The sequence below is a fragment of the Cynara cardunculus genome (genome assembly GCF_001531365.2).
Source record: "Cynara cardunculus var. scolymus isolate 2C chromosome LG 17, CcrdV1, whole genome shotgun sequence".
Lineage (NCBI taxonomy): Eukaryota > Viridiplantae > Streptophyta > Magnoliopsida > Asterales > Asteraceae > Cynara > Cynara cardunculus.
This window is the reverse complement of record NC_037544.1, coordinates 5,634,860-5,651,118: the sequence shown is the minus strand read 5'-3', so window position 1 is coordinate 5,651,118 and position 16,259 is coordinate 5,634,860. Positions and strand designations below refer to the sequence as shown.

General features: G+C 33.7%; 1 protein-coding gene across 1 annotated transcript; it reads left to right on the top strand.

Annotated features, from left to right (window-relative positions):
- Window positions 1-4,760: 4,760 nt before the first annotated feature.
- On the top strand, window positions 4,761-10,682 carry LOC112500985 (mitotic checkpoint protein BUB3.1). Its single transcript, XM_025104608.1, has 9 exons — window positions 4,761-4,958; window positions 5,604-5,734; window positions 7,023-7,105; window positions 8,221-8,487; window positions 8,876-8,951; window positions 9,383-9,463; window positions 10,005-10,083; window positions 10,166-10,266; window positions 10,358-10,682. Exons 1-9 carry the CDS (start codon window positions 4,842-4,844, stop codon window positions 10,443-10,445), a joined length of 1,023 nt encoding a protein of 340 aa, XP_024960376.1. The 5' UTR covers window positions 4,761-4,841; the 3' UTR covers window positions 10,446-10,682.
- The last annotated feature ends 5,577 nt before the right edge of the window (window positions 10,683-16,259 follow it).

The following is a 16,259-nucleotide window of genomic DNA, read 5'->3' as shown; positions in this document are numbered from 1 at the left end:
ACAAATTCAAAAATTGAAGTTTTAATAAGTTGTAATTACGCACAATTTACTTGTAATCTAGAATTTTAAGTAATTTACATCAATAAACAGTATTTTATGCATAAAAAATGGTTTAAGAGTTTTTATCAAATATTTATAATATAATACTACAATTTTAAGTAATTTATATCAATAAACATTATTTTATGCATAAAAAATGGTTTTAAGAATTTTTATCAAATACTTTATAATATAGTATAGATATAGTAAAAATTTCTTTTTTCTCATAAATATTTATTTTCGATTCATATTATTGATAAGAAAATAAATTAGAATATTAGTTATTTCTCCATTATATAGTTTAGAGATTTTTTTAAATGGCAAATTGCATGAAAAATTAACGTATTTTAACTTGATTTTTATTTTGGGTAACGTACTTTCAAAACTTTCATTTTGGTACCTAAGATGTAAAGTTTTAAACATTTAAGTATCCTGGTAACTGGTTGAAGTATTAACCGGTTATCATACTGATGTGACGAGTGATGTGGTATCCAACTCGGTATTATTTGTTGACCTAGTCAGTGACGTGGATTTTTTTTAATCTAAAATTAGTCTTTTTTTTAGTCTAAAATTAGTCTTCACTGGGTTACCCGGGTACTTAAATGTTTGAAACTTTACATCTTATGTACCAAAATGGAAGTTTTGAAAGTACGTTACCCAAAATAGGAATCAAGTTAAAGTACGTTACTTTTTCATACAATTTGCCATTCTCTAAAGCAGCGTTTCAATAAACTAGCTACATTTTGACCATCCAAACGAGTTTTCAAAATAAGCTCGAAAAATGAACTAGTTTATATTTGTCAAACACAACCTAAATTTATAGATTTATAGATTTTCTCTCTTATTTTTTCCATTTTACCATACAATATAGCATAGTTATTGCATGACACAAAACTTTTTAAAATTATCGTAAATTCTATTATAGCATAGTTGTTGGAGATGCTTTAAGTTTTAATGGGAAAGTCACCACATTAATTGGTAGTTTAATGTGAAAACATCTTAATGAAACACTGCAAATAACTTGGCATGTCTTGAAACCAACTTTGACTTCGACCACCGTTGATCTGAATCACCTCTGACTACCGTCATCTAAACAGCCACCGACCATCACCATTTGAACCACCGCGCATCACCGCCATCTGAACCACCATGGACCGCCATCAACTTGAACCAATGTCGACCATTGCCATCTGAACCACCATAGACCACCATCGATCTGAACCACCGCCAACTACTACCGATCTGAATCACCATCGACCACCGCCGATCTGAACCACATTCGATCACCGCCACCTGAAGCACTACGGACCACCACCAATCTGAACCACTGTCGACCACTAGTGACTACCACCAATTTGAATCACCGTCAAACACCGCTGACCACCACCGATCCGAACCACCGCTGACTACCTCCATCTGAACCACCGTGGACCACCATTGATCTGAACCACTGCTGACCACCGCCATCTAAACCATTGCAGACCACCACCGATTTGAACCATCGTTGACCACCAGCGGTCTGAACCACCGTTGATTTAGTAACGTCGTTTTGCTTATGGTTATATTTAGGTTGTGTAATTTATATTTATCTGCATATTAAATAATTATTCTATTAAAGTATTTTCGATTTAAAAATAAATTTTTTTTTAAATGGCATTTTGGTCATTTGTCAATATTTAATTACAATTCCAATGCTACATTCTGTGAATCAAACAAACATATTTCAATTTTTTAACAGATCTCATTCCAATGTCTGTCAACCAAACATGTGGTCAAACCTGACAACATTCCATTCCAATTCCTTCAAAGTCAAATTCATTAAACAAGTTTCATTCAATCCAAAAACATTATGCGAACCAAACTCCATCTCAGAGTATTGTATGGGTCAATTATATCTCTATTTCATCAATAACCAAGTATAAAGATACCTCGAAACATGTACCATGTAGTGTTGCATCTCTCTTTTATCATTCGACATAATAAATGGGCACTTAAGGTTAATGTACTACTCCATCTCTTTCTTCAAGATTGACATCTCTATTGGTTTCCCTACACTCAAGACTCGCAAATTACACGATACTTAAGTCACCTACACAGCTCGTTTACGTCCATCGTCTTTGCAACTTTGGGACATGACTTCACACAAGCCGCTTGCATTGTACTGAAACATGCCCACTGCATCCTTCGGCTAGACTTAGGTGGTGTTTGTTTTTTAAGAGGTGCTGAAGTCTGAAGTCTGAATTCACTTCTGAATTTTAAGAGGTGGTGCTGAAGTCTGAAATCTGAATCAGTCAGACTGTTTGTTTTTACGTCTGAAATCTGAAATCTGAATCAGTCAGACTGTTTGTTTTTACGTCTGAAATCTGAAACCAAAGAGAGATCGAGAAGATTACCAAAACACAAGCTTGAATCTGCGATGTATGAAGAACACCAGCTTCAATCGATGAATGGGACGAGAGAGGATGAGAGCGACGTAAAGGAGGCGGATGAGAGCGACGTAAGGAGGCGGATAAACAAATAAGAGGTATTAAGAGCTAGGGTTACCACTTAAAAATTCAGAGGAAACCTTATGAATTCAGCTCTTAATTTGAGGGAAAAAACAAACGATCTGAAAGTCTATATGTCTGACCGATTCAGACATAAGAAGAAATTAAGAGACAAATTTTAAAAAACAAACAGGCCCTTACACATAAAGAATTTGTTTCTAATCCAAAATTTCTCATCCCCATTTGCACTACATTACACATAACACACATGTCTCCCATATGAGTATAACGTACGTACTAAACAACATTTAGTTCAAAGTTTGAGTCTCAAACAATTGACTTTTCTCTGTATTCATGAAGTAACCACCAATAAAGTCAACCAGTGGTCTTAAAGCCTCTATATCAACTCCATTCTTACACGACACACTTCTGAAACCTCAAATGCTATTAAACAAGTAACTTAATACAAGTTTGGTGTTGAAACTCACCTCAAATCGTAAAAAATGCTTATAGAACTTCAAGCCATTTTGCGATCCCTTTCTCTCTCTCGATCGAAATTCACTTGTTTCGGACAATACGCGTGGATTTTCTTTGTAACTTCAACACTAAATGAATGTCACTTTCTTTCCTTCATTTTCATGCTTAAACAAGCATCAAATGTGTTCCCAACCGTTATCGCTCAAAGCAACATTTTCATCTCACGACCTATTCGCATGTTTTGCCAAATGACAAAACATGCCCTAATACCTTCCAAGGTAGATTTTCCACCCTTCGAACTTCCAACTCCTGTGCTACACATTCAGTTCGTGTCTTTCACTTTCTATTTCGTTTTAATATGAACTCAACAATCTCAACATGGCTTTCGTACTCTAGCTTTCAACATACCCACTTACATATTTGTGGCGTATTATCAATTTCGTCTTCAGTTTTATACATTCGAAATAAAATTGAATATTTAATTGAAAAATAAAAGAAAATTTTATAGTCATGTATGCTAGTGTATGTCCATTGGTCTACCATTCATAACAATTCCATGCAATTTGTTAGAGGTTAGAACAACATCCATGGCAATGTTGGTGGTAGCATTCAATATTTTCACATGGTTTGAGATAATGTGGGTACAATAAACCACATCAAATCATACCCATAAAATTTAGACCAAATTTTATAACCAAATCCCTAAATTTTAAGTCATAATTCATATCAAAATTCACAATTTAAATATATCAGAATTTTTCAGAGTCAAATTCTTTTGATAAATTTCAATTATACCGAATCTCATTATGCAAACTAAACGCTCCTTTCAAATGACCATTTTGAGGGGGTGTGAGGGGTGGGGAATATGAAATAATGTAACTGAAAATGTTTAGAATAAACTAATTACCGATGAATCTGTGATTAGTTTGATATTATGGAATAAATTATTAATGTTGATGAGATAATGAACTGTTCACCATTAAATTATAGGGAACAACTGATAGCCATTTTCATTTTCATTCTTATTCCTTAAAAAATCAAGAAGCATTTCGATAAAGAAAAATAATGAATTGTTTACAGATAATTTAGGGGTTTTTTATAAAAAAATGGGGCAATTGTTAAGACCGTAAGACGCCTTGATTGGGGTAAGCAAACCTATGCATTCTTATAGGGTCAACATATAAGTCAACGATATTTATTGGTGTTGAACTGATGATAAACAATGTTATGGAGCTATTTACTTATAATTTAATGAGCTTAATGGTTTAGATAACTTATTCACTCATTCATACAAAGAATGTTTCTTCACGGCTTAATCGTTAAGCCATGTAGCAAAAAACGACTACATGGAATAACCCATGACCCCCTCACTTGTCTCTATTAAGCTACATCAAACAGATTAATACTAGAAATACCCTAAAAATAACTCGACCGTTTCTTTGCCTCTCTCAAACCCCTCGGTCTCTCATCCTTCGGACAAAAAAAGTTATTCAAACAAACAACTTAATTCATAGAAGAGTGACATGACTTTAATGAAAAAGAGTAAACGACCCTATATCTTACCCAATAAGCACACCACTTATCCGGTACCAGATAAACACTTGTTGGACTAATTGGCCCATTAAGTAAGCCCAACAGCCCGTAAAGATCCCAAACGGAAAGGAGGTGGGAAATTGGGATCGAATCGATGACCAAAAAATTTGAATTCAAACCCCTCAAGAGTGAAATCTAACAACAATTTCAAACCCCAAATTCAAATCCCCCCGTCCCTCCTCTTTCTCTACACATACCAAAGCTCGATCTGAACCCTAGATAATTTCCTCCGATCATCGAATTCAAATGGCAGCGGTGCCACCGGTCCGCGGCAGGGAACTATCTAATCCTCCTTCCGACGGCATCTCCAACCTCCGTTTCTCTCATCACTCTGATCATCTACTCGTATCTTCTTGGGACAAAGTATGCATTTACTTCTCCATCTATGTATTTCTTTAACGAAAATCGAAGCTATCCAACTCGAGCGCTTCTTTATTAATTTTTTTTCTGAACTGCATCCCGATAAATGTTTCTCTTACGTTTTTTGCTGTCTCATGATGAATCATACACTCCCCCCCTCTAAAATTTTGATCATATACTCATAAGTGCAAATGGTAAGATGTATTTGTTGTAGTTTGAAGGGTATCACTTGTTTGGTACCTAGGGAGCACATATATGTATGTAAGCGATTTAATCATGCCTTTTCTCTTCCAATAAAAGAGCCACAAAATCACCTACTTTCCAACCTTGAAATTGATACCACATTCGTTTGCAGTAATAAACGTGAGCATTATTAGTTTTTAGTACTTGATGATATTTAACAGCAGGTAGCTATTTTTCTTGAAATTTAAAATTTATATCATTTTTGAGGCGTCAAATATCATGCTGTTTGATAACAACACTATTTTGGAACTGGAGGGAGTAATTTAAATAGAACAGTGCCTACAATACAAATTTCTGATAGTGTTTGAATGCACCTGTTTCTCTGTACACATGCATTCATGCAAGCTTAACTCACATCAGGTTATTGGTGATTAAGTTTAAAATGTATGGTGTTTTTTGTGACAGAGTGTTCGATTGTATGATGCCAGCGAGAATATTCTGAGAGGAGAGTTTATACATGGAGGTGCGGTCCTTGATTGTTGCTTTCATGATGATAATTCTGGTTTCAGTGCCAGTGCCGATAATACTGTGAGGAGGTGAGCAGGAATGTTATATTAAAATTCATATTACTGATTTACTGCTATGTTATTAATCCAAATTATTGTCTAACCAGCGCTGGTTCGATATCTAAATTGCGATACGTAGTTGCAATTAATCTACGACTTAGACATGAAAGTTGGGAAGAAAATTTATTTTGCCAAAACAAAATAAAGAGATCCAATATTTGTGAAATTTTCCGTGCTTAGACTGAGTTATGGGTTAGAAGTGCAGCTTTTGTATTCCAATGTACTGTCATTAATGAGCTCGAGTTTTCCATTTAAGCACTTTACATGGTTTGTGCCCAGAATTTGGATATTACACTCCCATGCCTTGTACTAATATGAAAAGCATCCCTTTCAATTAATTTGTTCTTTAGAGGGCTATGGTGACTGATTAGTTGCTAAAAGATTTAACCTATGCCAACCATCAAACTTGCTGTAAATTCTATTTCTCAAAAATGAAGCAGAGTTAATGCAAACACACACACTCTCTCTCTCTCTCTCTCTCTCTTTCCATAACCACAGCATCTCTTTTCAATATGGAAAAACTTGTTTGTTTGGTCTTTGATGGTTGCTATTTCTACTACATATTAGTACTAGGGAAAATATGTGAACTTATTCAGGGACATTCTGTTCCATAAAAACGATAGCATGTTAAACATGCAATCATGAATTATGATTGCATGCTGAATTTTGAGCTTGAGCCAACTGGCAACTGAAGTAGGGAAATCTGTATGTTCAAGTGGAAATTGGGTAGAAAGAAAAATTGCCTATTATCTGGCTACAAGGGGAAATCAAAAGCCTACATAAATCACACTCATCTGTACTTGCATGAATTTTCAAGTATAAATATAGCAATTTTCCATGTCATAGACGTTCTCCTGTAGTCCTGTATCATGTCCGGCTTCATTGTTCTCTCTAAGCAATGCAATTTAATCATAATTCATGTTTTGCCTGATTTTGTTTACAAATAACTGTTAATTTGTTTGTGCACCTCCAACGTGTCTCATGCCTTGTGTGGCTGATCATCCTCTTGACCCAGCTACTGATCATTGTCAATCTCCATTTGTAAGTTTTCACTTTTTTAAGATCAGTAGGCTTTTGATTATCTTATTACTTCCAGTTATTTACACTGATCATTCAATCCTATCTGGTTGTGAATTTTGTGGTTTATAATTCCTAGAAGTATATGGTTTACTTTGATGACCTTATTATTTATATAATTGTGGAAGATCTGTAATTTTTATCATGTTTTCACTGGAAAAAATTTCTGATTGTATCTCAGGCTTGTTTTCAACTATGAGAGGGAGGATGTTCTTGGACGCCATGATGCCCCTGTTCGTTGTATTGAATACTCTTACGCAACAGGTTGTTTTAGGTTGCCATTGTTACTGATATTTCGACAGTTTTTATGGTCTAAGTTGACATAGTTGTAATTGTGTTCCTAATTACTGATGTGGGTGTCTTTCTTGTTGCTGTTGTTGGTGAGTCGTGAAAATTAAATCAAGAAACTGGAGGTTGCCATGATAAAAAAATGTAAGCATTAATGCTCAGGGATGGTGTTCCATGCAAAAGAAAACTCCACTAGGATATATTTGAGGTGACATCCTGCACCTTATGATGCGATATAAATCATAAATGGCATTATAGACGATTCTTTAGATTATGTTTACTGTTAAAAGGCAAATCCCTGTGGTAAGCTATATATATATATATATATAGAGAGAGAGAGAGAGAGAGAGAGAGAGGGAGGTTCATTTAGGAACCTTAAATATTTTACAAACTCAGGAACCACCATTTTTGTGAGTATTCATGATGAATAATGTGATAAAATATGCATATGAATGTCATGACCGATATTCCTGATGAATAATATTCATCATGAATACTCACAAAAAAAGTGGTTCCCAGGTTCCTAAATGAATTTGCCCCTGTATATACAGTTCCTTGGTGACTAAATCTTTTGTCATTCATCCTTCCAAGCTTAAAACTTAGGCTGTATCCATATATCTTAAACAAGTACACAACCAGTGAAATTTCATCAATAAGAAGTACTAATTAAATATATAAACAAGGAGTCTTCATGTGGTGTTACTGAGGGGTAGCTGTTGTTCACTTGATCATGTGAAATCATCAGATCAAATAAAATGATTATAATATTTCCTTGGCTAGATTGGTATATATTTAAATGGATCGACTAATTTTGGGGCCACCAGGCCAGCATAGGCGCATGTAGTAAGGTTACTCCCTTGTGACAGGAAAGTCATGGAAGCAAACTCGTTGCATTATGCAGTGAAAAGGTTGCATACAAAGATATCCCTCAACTCCCAACGAAGCTGGAAAATAGCCTTGTGCTCCAGGAATGGATCTATTAATTTGTTTTCTCAACAATCATCCAGTAATAACACATAGGAGAGCTCTATTATATGTTATAATTTAAAGAGGAATGTTAAATTTTTTTACCTTCTGTTCTCACTTGCCAGGACAAGTGATCACTGGCAGTTGGGACAAAACCCTGAAGTGTTGGGATCCAAGAGGTGCTAGTGCACAGGAGCGTGCTCTAGTTGGGACATATGCTCAACCTGAACGTGTCTATTCTCTGTCCCTTGTTGGCAACCGTTTGGTGGTGGCAACTGCTGGGCGGCATGTTAATGTCTATGACTTGAGGAATATGTCTCAACCCGAACAGCGAAGGGAATCTTCCTTGAAATACCAAACTAGATGTGTGCGGTGCTACCCCAATGGAACAGGTATTGCTCCTGAACTTCTTCACCAAAATCATTTCTGTTCACCAGGTGTTTCTTTGTTAATTGCTAGCAGACTGAAAATATGTTGAAGTTTATCCAATGCTGACTTTGTTTGTGAAAACATAAAAATGCCTTTAATCTCTTTCTTAACCCCATTCAAAGAATTTTCCATTAGCACTGAAGAAACTTGTTGAAGTATCTGCACTCTCAGAATGTAGTCAGACTTTGTTGTATTGATTGTATACTACATACACAGTGGTTTGCTTTTTATGCTTGATATTGTATTAATAGCACATAAGAAAGTTACTTTGAAGTGCCACTGGTTTTTGTGCTTATTTTTTATCTTGTATGTATCTTCTTATTCTAGTTGAACCATGATCATGACGTGCAGGTTATGCTCTTAGCTCTGTGGAAGGTCGTGTTGCAATGGAATTTTTTGATCTTTCTGAGGCTGGTCAATCCAAAAAGTATGCATCAATATGAATTATCAAATGAACAATGGCTTCAATTTTTTTCCTGCTTATGGCTATAACCCTATGCTTCTACTTTAATTTACCTTTTTCTCAACTTTGCTGGGGAAAGTTTAACTGAAGCACACCCTAGTGCACTTGGTATCTTCCAAGTGGACCTGTACTGGACCTATGATCAATGCATATAGTTTAGTGGTATCATTGACCTGTACTGGGCCTATGTAGTTTGTTTGTTCTAATCCTGATTTTCTAGTAAGATTTATTTGGTCATGCGACCTAGTTTGTTCCAACATGAATTATTGGGCAACAGAGTTTTATTGTATCACAGACCTTATTATGTGTTCTTCGTGCTTTTCATGATTTATCTATGCACAATGTTGCCTTTCAACCACCTTTTTTTTATCGTCGATGCCTTATGCTTTCTTCAGGTATGCATTCAAGTGTCACCGGAAATCAGAAGCTGGAAGAGACATTGTGTACCCTGTAAACGCCATCGCATTTCACCCTGTGTAAGCTATATGGTTACTCAATTTACCTTGTTATAAATTTATAATCAAATGAGCTGAATGTTTGTTTTTTACCTCCCCAAAAATGCATCAATTGGTAATCTGGCACGATTAATATTCTGAATTGATACTCTAGGGTGTAAGATCTCATTTTGTTCCAGAGTTCTTGGGCAAATTTCACTTGTGAGGCTGATATAGAGAAGATGCTACTTGCCTGTATTTTAGTCTATGGACCCTTAAAGATTGTCTTTATTTATTCACTTTTCTTACTTGGAAAATACACTCATTTTCATGTCACAAACTCTGAGGCGCTAAATTTCAGGAAAAAAAAAATAATCGTTATTGGCACATACCACAGTCATGAAAACAATTGTTCTACTCTCTTTGGGACAGAGATTAAGTCTGCATAGATCTTACCCTCCCCAGACCCAACCTCTAGGTGGTATATATTGGGTTTGTTTGGCTTGGTTTGGTTTTGGCACACACCACATACCTTCTACTCTGATATGGTAATGGTATCTCATCGACAAAACACAACCTGCAGCTATGGCACATTTGCAACAGGCGGTTGTGATGGTTTTGTCAATGTATGGGACGGGAACAACAAAAAGAGGCTGTATCAGGTACATTTTATAATACATATGTTCTTGAATTTTTGTTGGTCAAATACATGTTCAAGATTCTGATTTTGCGGTCTGTCTTCAGTACACGAAGTACCCTACAAGCATCGCAGCCTTATCCTTCAGCAGAGATGGTCGACTATTGGCTGTTGCATCCAGTTATACATTCGAAGAGGGTGACAAACCGTAAGAGAACCTTTTTTTTCTTCCTATTTGACCTCTTTTCCTTGGGTTTTATCATGGGATCAATTTGCTTATATTCGTGCTCATCTTTCAGTCATGAACCGGATGCCATCTTTGTGCGAAGCGTAAACGAAGTTGAAGTGAAGCCAAAGCCAAAAGTTTACCCAAATCCTGCCACATAAAATGGGAAGAATATGGAAGAAAGGCTGGTTTGTTGAATAGTAGGAGTATGTACTGAGATTGTGGACTGCTGGCCTGATTTGAATGTATGTTATCATCTTGTCGTGCAAAATATCTTTGCAAAATGATGACGGTAAAGTGCATTCAAGTTAAAGGCTGCTGCTATTAATCAAGATGTTTGATATTTGATGTTTGTGTGCAATTGCTGCTGCTTCTTGTAACTTGGAAGTTATATATGTTTCCTCTATATGGTTTGAGAAGATAAGGAGGCTTGTATATTTTTCTAATTTTTTGAAGATCGAGTCGGAGGTGGGTAAACCGGTTAACGGTCTGGTCCTTTGAATGGTTATAACTGGTCCTGTTGTAAGTCAGGAATAAGTAACCTATGCTCCCATGACTAGATAGAGGTGTATATGTCAACTTAGAAAATTCTGGACTCAATCTAGCATGTTAAAAGGTATAAGTTGGCTCAAATGGTCAAAAGTATCAGGATGTCTCATGTTCAAATCTAAGGAGAAATAAAAATCCTCTTGTGGCCATGGAGGTTCAAATGCGATGACTCCGGGGCCGGCTTGCATAATGGGTTGGATATCCAGGTTAATAAAAAATAGTAGATGAGGTTAATTTAGGGTTTTACATCATAATTACTATGTAAAATAGGTGATTTTTTTACATCTACTTGTAAGTTGTACCTATAGATAGTATAAGTTAAATTTAGTAATTATTCAATATTCATTGGCTGGGTTGAGTTGTCTATTTCAACCTAATCATGTCGACTTGTAAAACTTGGTACCTGATTTGGGTTGACTTTATTGGTCTATTCTTTGATTTGGGTTATCAACCTATTGGGTTCGTCCATTTTAACTTTACAACATTTATTAGAGCATCTCTATGGAGGTCTTTATAGGTAACCTATTTTTTGTTCTTTTCTTTATCATGTTATTTCTATCTTATCAAATTAAGAGCCTATTTTATATGTTTATAAATATATATACATATATATATATATTTATTGATGTTAAAAAAATAAATGTGATCCACAAAAAGGTTCTTATAATTAAATTTTCCGAGTTATTAATTTGATGAGTTTGATGTGATGTGACAATAAAAAATATTAAAAATATTTTCTTACGAAAACTCCATTGGAGATGCTATTATATAAAAGCATCTCCAACGGGAGTTCTTATAAAAACCTTCTTTTTGCATTTTCTGTCGGCAACTTATTTTTAACTCGTTAAACTTTGAACTCTCTTAAATTTTCACAATAATAGTTCTTACAAGTCACTACACTTTTTACAAATAAAAACCTTACATTAAAAATGCTCTACAACTAACATAAAACTCTACAACGATAATTTTTATAAAAATGTTTTTATGTCACATGTAATTTTTCAAGATCATGTATATAATATCAATAACTATAAAAATAAAAAATATATATAACAAAAACTAACATAGGGGGTGTTTGGGATTGCTTATTTGAAACAACTTATACTTTTTTTTACAAAAACACTTATCAACTTATTATAAGTCAGAATAGTTTAACTTATTCAAAAACTCCTTATTACCAGTTTGACACCGGTATAAGTTGTTTATCCAAACACTAAAAAATGTTTATTACCGGTGTCACACCGGAATAAGTCAATAAGTTATTTTTACAAGCAATCCCAAACACCCTCATAATATCACTTCACAATAATTTCAAGTTGAATCGGATCCTCTAAAACATCATGGGTTGGATCCATATTTATTAAAAGAAAAAGAAAAAAGAAAAAAGAAAAATTGCAAGTGGATGACGTAAGGGGTTTGGTAATGAAACAAGGTGTCCACGTGAGAAGGTAAAGTGGTTGTCTAGAAGTTAGCTAGCTACACCCAACGTTTTCCGCCACGTGTCCAACACACCTGTTTTCTTAAACCGCGTTGCCGTCTTCCCCACGCCTTCACCCTCACATTCTCACTCTACTCTCCTTTTCCACAATTATCTCCAAATCATTATTTCTAGACTCCACGACCAGTTTGCCAACTCTTCATTTATGAAATTGGTATCTCATGTAACAATTTATCTGATAAGTGTTAATTTTAATAAGAGTTGTCGTCTCATTTATATGATAAAACTTTCGGTCTTTGCATTCGTTCTTACCAGATAAGTTTCTTGGTCACTGTCATATTTAAATGACATGTTTTGACCCTTTGATTAACTGTTTTTAACAATTTTTATTTTTGAAAATTTAATGGATGATTGTATTTGTACTGCAAGTTGGGTGCTTAATGCAACCATATGGACCCAAATTGTTGATGTATTTAGAAATATTAAAATGATACTCGCACAATGCAACGAGATATATCTCCATTTTAATGTTTTTTTTTGTCTTTGTTGATATAATACGGTTTATGTGCTTTTGAGAATAATAATGTTTTTACTTTTAAATAAAAATAAATTTGAAAAAATATATCAATATTAATATCAAATTAACTATTTAAAAGTTCTCGTTTTTTTTACAATTTCTTTAATTCGATTTTTTATTATAATTTAATTTAAGTTAAATAGTGAAGTAATTTATTTTTGGCTTAACAATAAATTTTTTATAAAAACAATAATTCTGTTATAACTCAATAATTACTCTAATTATATTTTAAATTTTTTATAATTAAAATAAGATGTTTATCATGTATTTGATTATGTTTATTTGCAGTTAGTTACACGAATTCAGATATGAAACTTTAATAAGTTGTACTTACGCACAATCTACTTGCAATCTTGAGTTTTAAATAATATGCATTAATTAATAAACAGTACTTTACGCATAAAAAGTGGTTTTTAAGAGTTTTTGTTAAATGTTTTATAATATAGTATAAATAACTCATTAAAATACTGTAACCACTGGAACACTATACGTTAAAAAATGCAACGATATACAGATATAACTCGTTAAAAAACACAATTACAAAAACACATTCCGTTGAAATTTCAAAAAAAGGACAAGAACCACTAAAAATACATAATCATAGGAATGAAACACGTAATTTAACAAGTACACATTTTTTTAATCACAAGTTATCATTAAAAATTATGTATAAAAAACTAAGACTTTCTTTTTCATAGTTACGTATTCCATTAGGACAAATAATAAGTAATCGTAACATGAATTATTTGAATTCCATAACTATTAATTATTATTTTTGTATAATATAAATGTTAAGAAGCAATAAATACGACGGTGTAGTGTGAACGGAGTATAAAATGAAAACACATAGAAGTTGGGAGATTGGTAGGCTGGCTAACGACGAAATTAAAGCTGCTCAGCATTTCTTCATAAATTCTCAAATTAATTTGTTTTAAAGAATTATAAATTATTATTTTTTTAGTTTTTTATAATATTTTTTGTATTTTCTAATATCAAACAACACCCTTCAAAATTTAACGAGTGCATCTTTTATAACCCAATTCTACTTACGAAGATAAGTTGAAGGGCTGCACAAGAACTCGCTCGTAGGTCTGCCCCTGGAACATGTGGTGTTAATTTTGACAGTCAGGAACTTAAAGGGCTCGAGTAAGATACCAACCAACAAACCCTTAAATGCTATGACCTAACTTTGTTTATTTTACTCCAAAATATATATACAACTTCTTAGGTTAGAGTCTCAATAGATACCAAAGATTGCTAAAAATGGATTTTATGAAAATATGGAAGTTTACCTGATCATTACCATACTGGATTTTGGGTGTGGACTTGGTCAACAGACCTAGAGGGATGGTTAGGTGGCACGTGTCACCGTATTGTTCCTCCGTAGTAAGATAAAAAAATTAGGTTCGTGAAAAGTACAACCGTTTTATATAGTACCACTGTATTCAAAAAATATTGGATCTGTCCCTGGACTTGGTTTAGATGCTAGAAGACAAAAAACAATTGTAATATCATTTCCACTTTTTGATTTGAGGGTGTAGAGGCATGTGGTTTGGTAACCAAATGCCACCACCATACACTCCTTCTTGCAACTCCTACCAAATTAATATTGCTATCACTTGCTGTAATTCTACTGATTATTTTCAACTAAATTTTGAAAAATAATGAAAGAAGCAGCGAAGAAAACAAGACGGTAGTTGTTGATAGTCTCAGGTAGATAGTTTTTATGGGGCGTAGGCCTTCTAAAAGGTGATAGAGGCGTGTAAAGGGTTGTCCATGTACCAGTAGAAGATTCAGCAGCTACTGTGGCCCCTTCAATGTTAGATTTTACCCTATGTTAGAACATTTCTGTGTTTGCATGATAGAGTTTGATTTAAAGCACATTCTTTTATTTGTTTATTTTAATGAGGAAATAACATTTTTAAAAATTTTAATCATCAATATATATATATATATGTATATATATATATATATATATATATATCTCTGTGTGTGTGTGTGTGTGAAGTTTCAAATAAGAACATCCATTTTAGATAATGTAAAGATACACCCTTATCACATGTGATAATACACGTGAAGGGGGCTAGTGATGTAAAAACGACTTGGCCCGCAACCTAAGTCTCAGCAAAAGCTGTCTGCATCTTTGATTTAGTATCACATGTGATTGACTATAGTAAAATGATGTTCTTCTAAAATGAAAGTGTTCTCACTTGGACTCTCCCCTATATGTGTGTGTGTGTGTGTGTTAAATATTATGCGAAGGATGTGTGAGAAAAAGAGTTAAGGTGAGAAGTCTAAGAAGAGTTCTGGACTCTCGATCACCTTTAATCTCATACCCAACTATGAATTGCGTTTGATATGGGTTTTGATCAAGACATCATGTGCATCTCATCCTATCGTGCATTCAAGAGTGGAGATCCTCTCTTACGATTCTTACCTTAACTCTCATTCTCACTGGAATTTTAAATATATATATATATATATATATATTTTTGAGATCATGTAAGACAATACTGTTTTAATTAGATCACCTAATCAGCACTAAATTTTCACGGTAAAACACTATGAAGACAACGTTCACGGTTTTTGCTATGAAAGTTTGGAATTTCTTTTACCTTCACAATATTTTGCTATAAAATTTCAAATGTTATTTTATGATCTCATAAGTCTAAAAAAAAATGTTGTGTACATATATAAAGAAAATGGATAAGGTTGATTTCTGATTTTATATTAGGACGGAGAATCGAAGAAGAGATATGTGGACGTGAATTGTAATTGTAAAAACGCACCTTGATTTTGAAACAACATTCCAAAGTCCAATTTTCTTTTCTTTTTTATACTTTTATTCACAATCACTTTTTGAAATCAACTCAAAGGCTAAATATTTATATTCTAGATTAAGTTTTATAAATATGGTTACTTAACATGTTAAATGTGAGATTTTTAATAGGACCCATAAAATTTTAAGACCAAATTACATGTGTTCAAGGTCTTTTTATCGAACTGTATAAAAAATTAAATATTAATATTAGTAATTTTTAAGTTTTATAAATATATAAATACAAATAATAATAATAATAATAATAATAATAATAATATTGTAAGGTTTTGTTTGTTATGTGAAAAGGAACAAAAATAGTAAAGTAGTGGTAGAGTAGCAGCAGCCATAGCCATCTCCTGTCTATTTCCTTTTTAACTCCAAAAGGACGTTAATACCCCCAACTCCGCTCTCACTCTTGACCCACCCGCCAACCTATCCTTGGTGTTCGTTCGTTAGTTAATGTACCATTTACAATATAATATCTATAATTATCTATACTATATTATAAAATATTTGGCTAAAACTCTTAAAAATTATTAAATTCTTAAAACTCTTAAACCCGTTCATCCCTAAACAATTTCATCCCTATC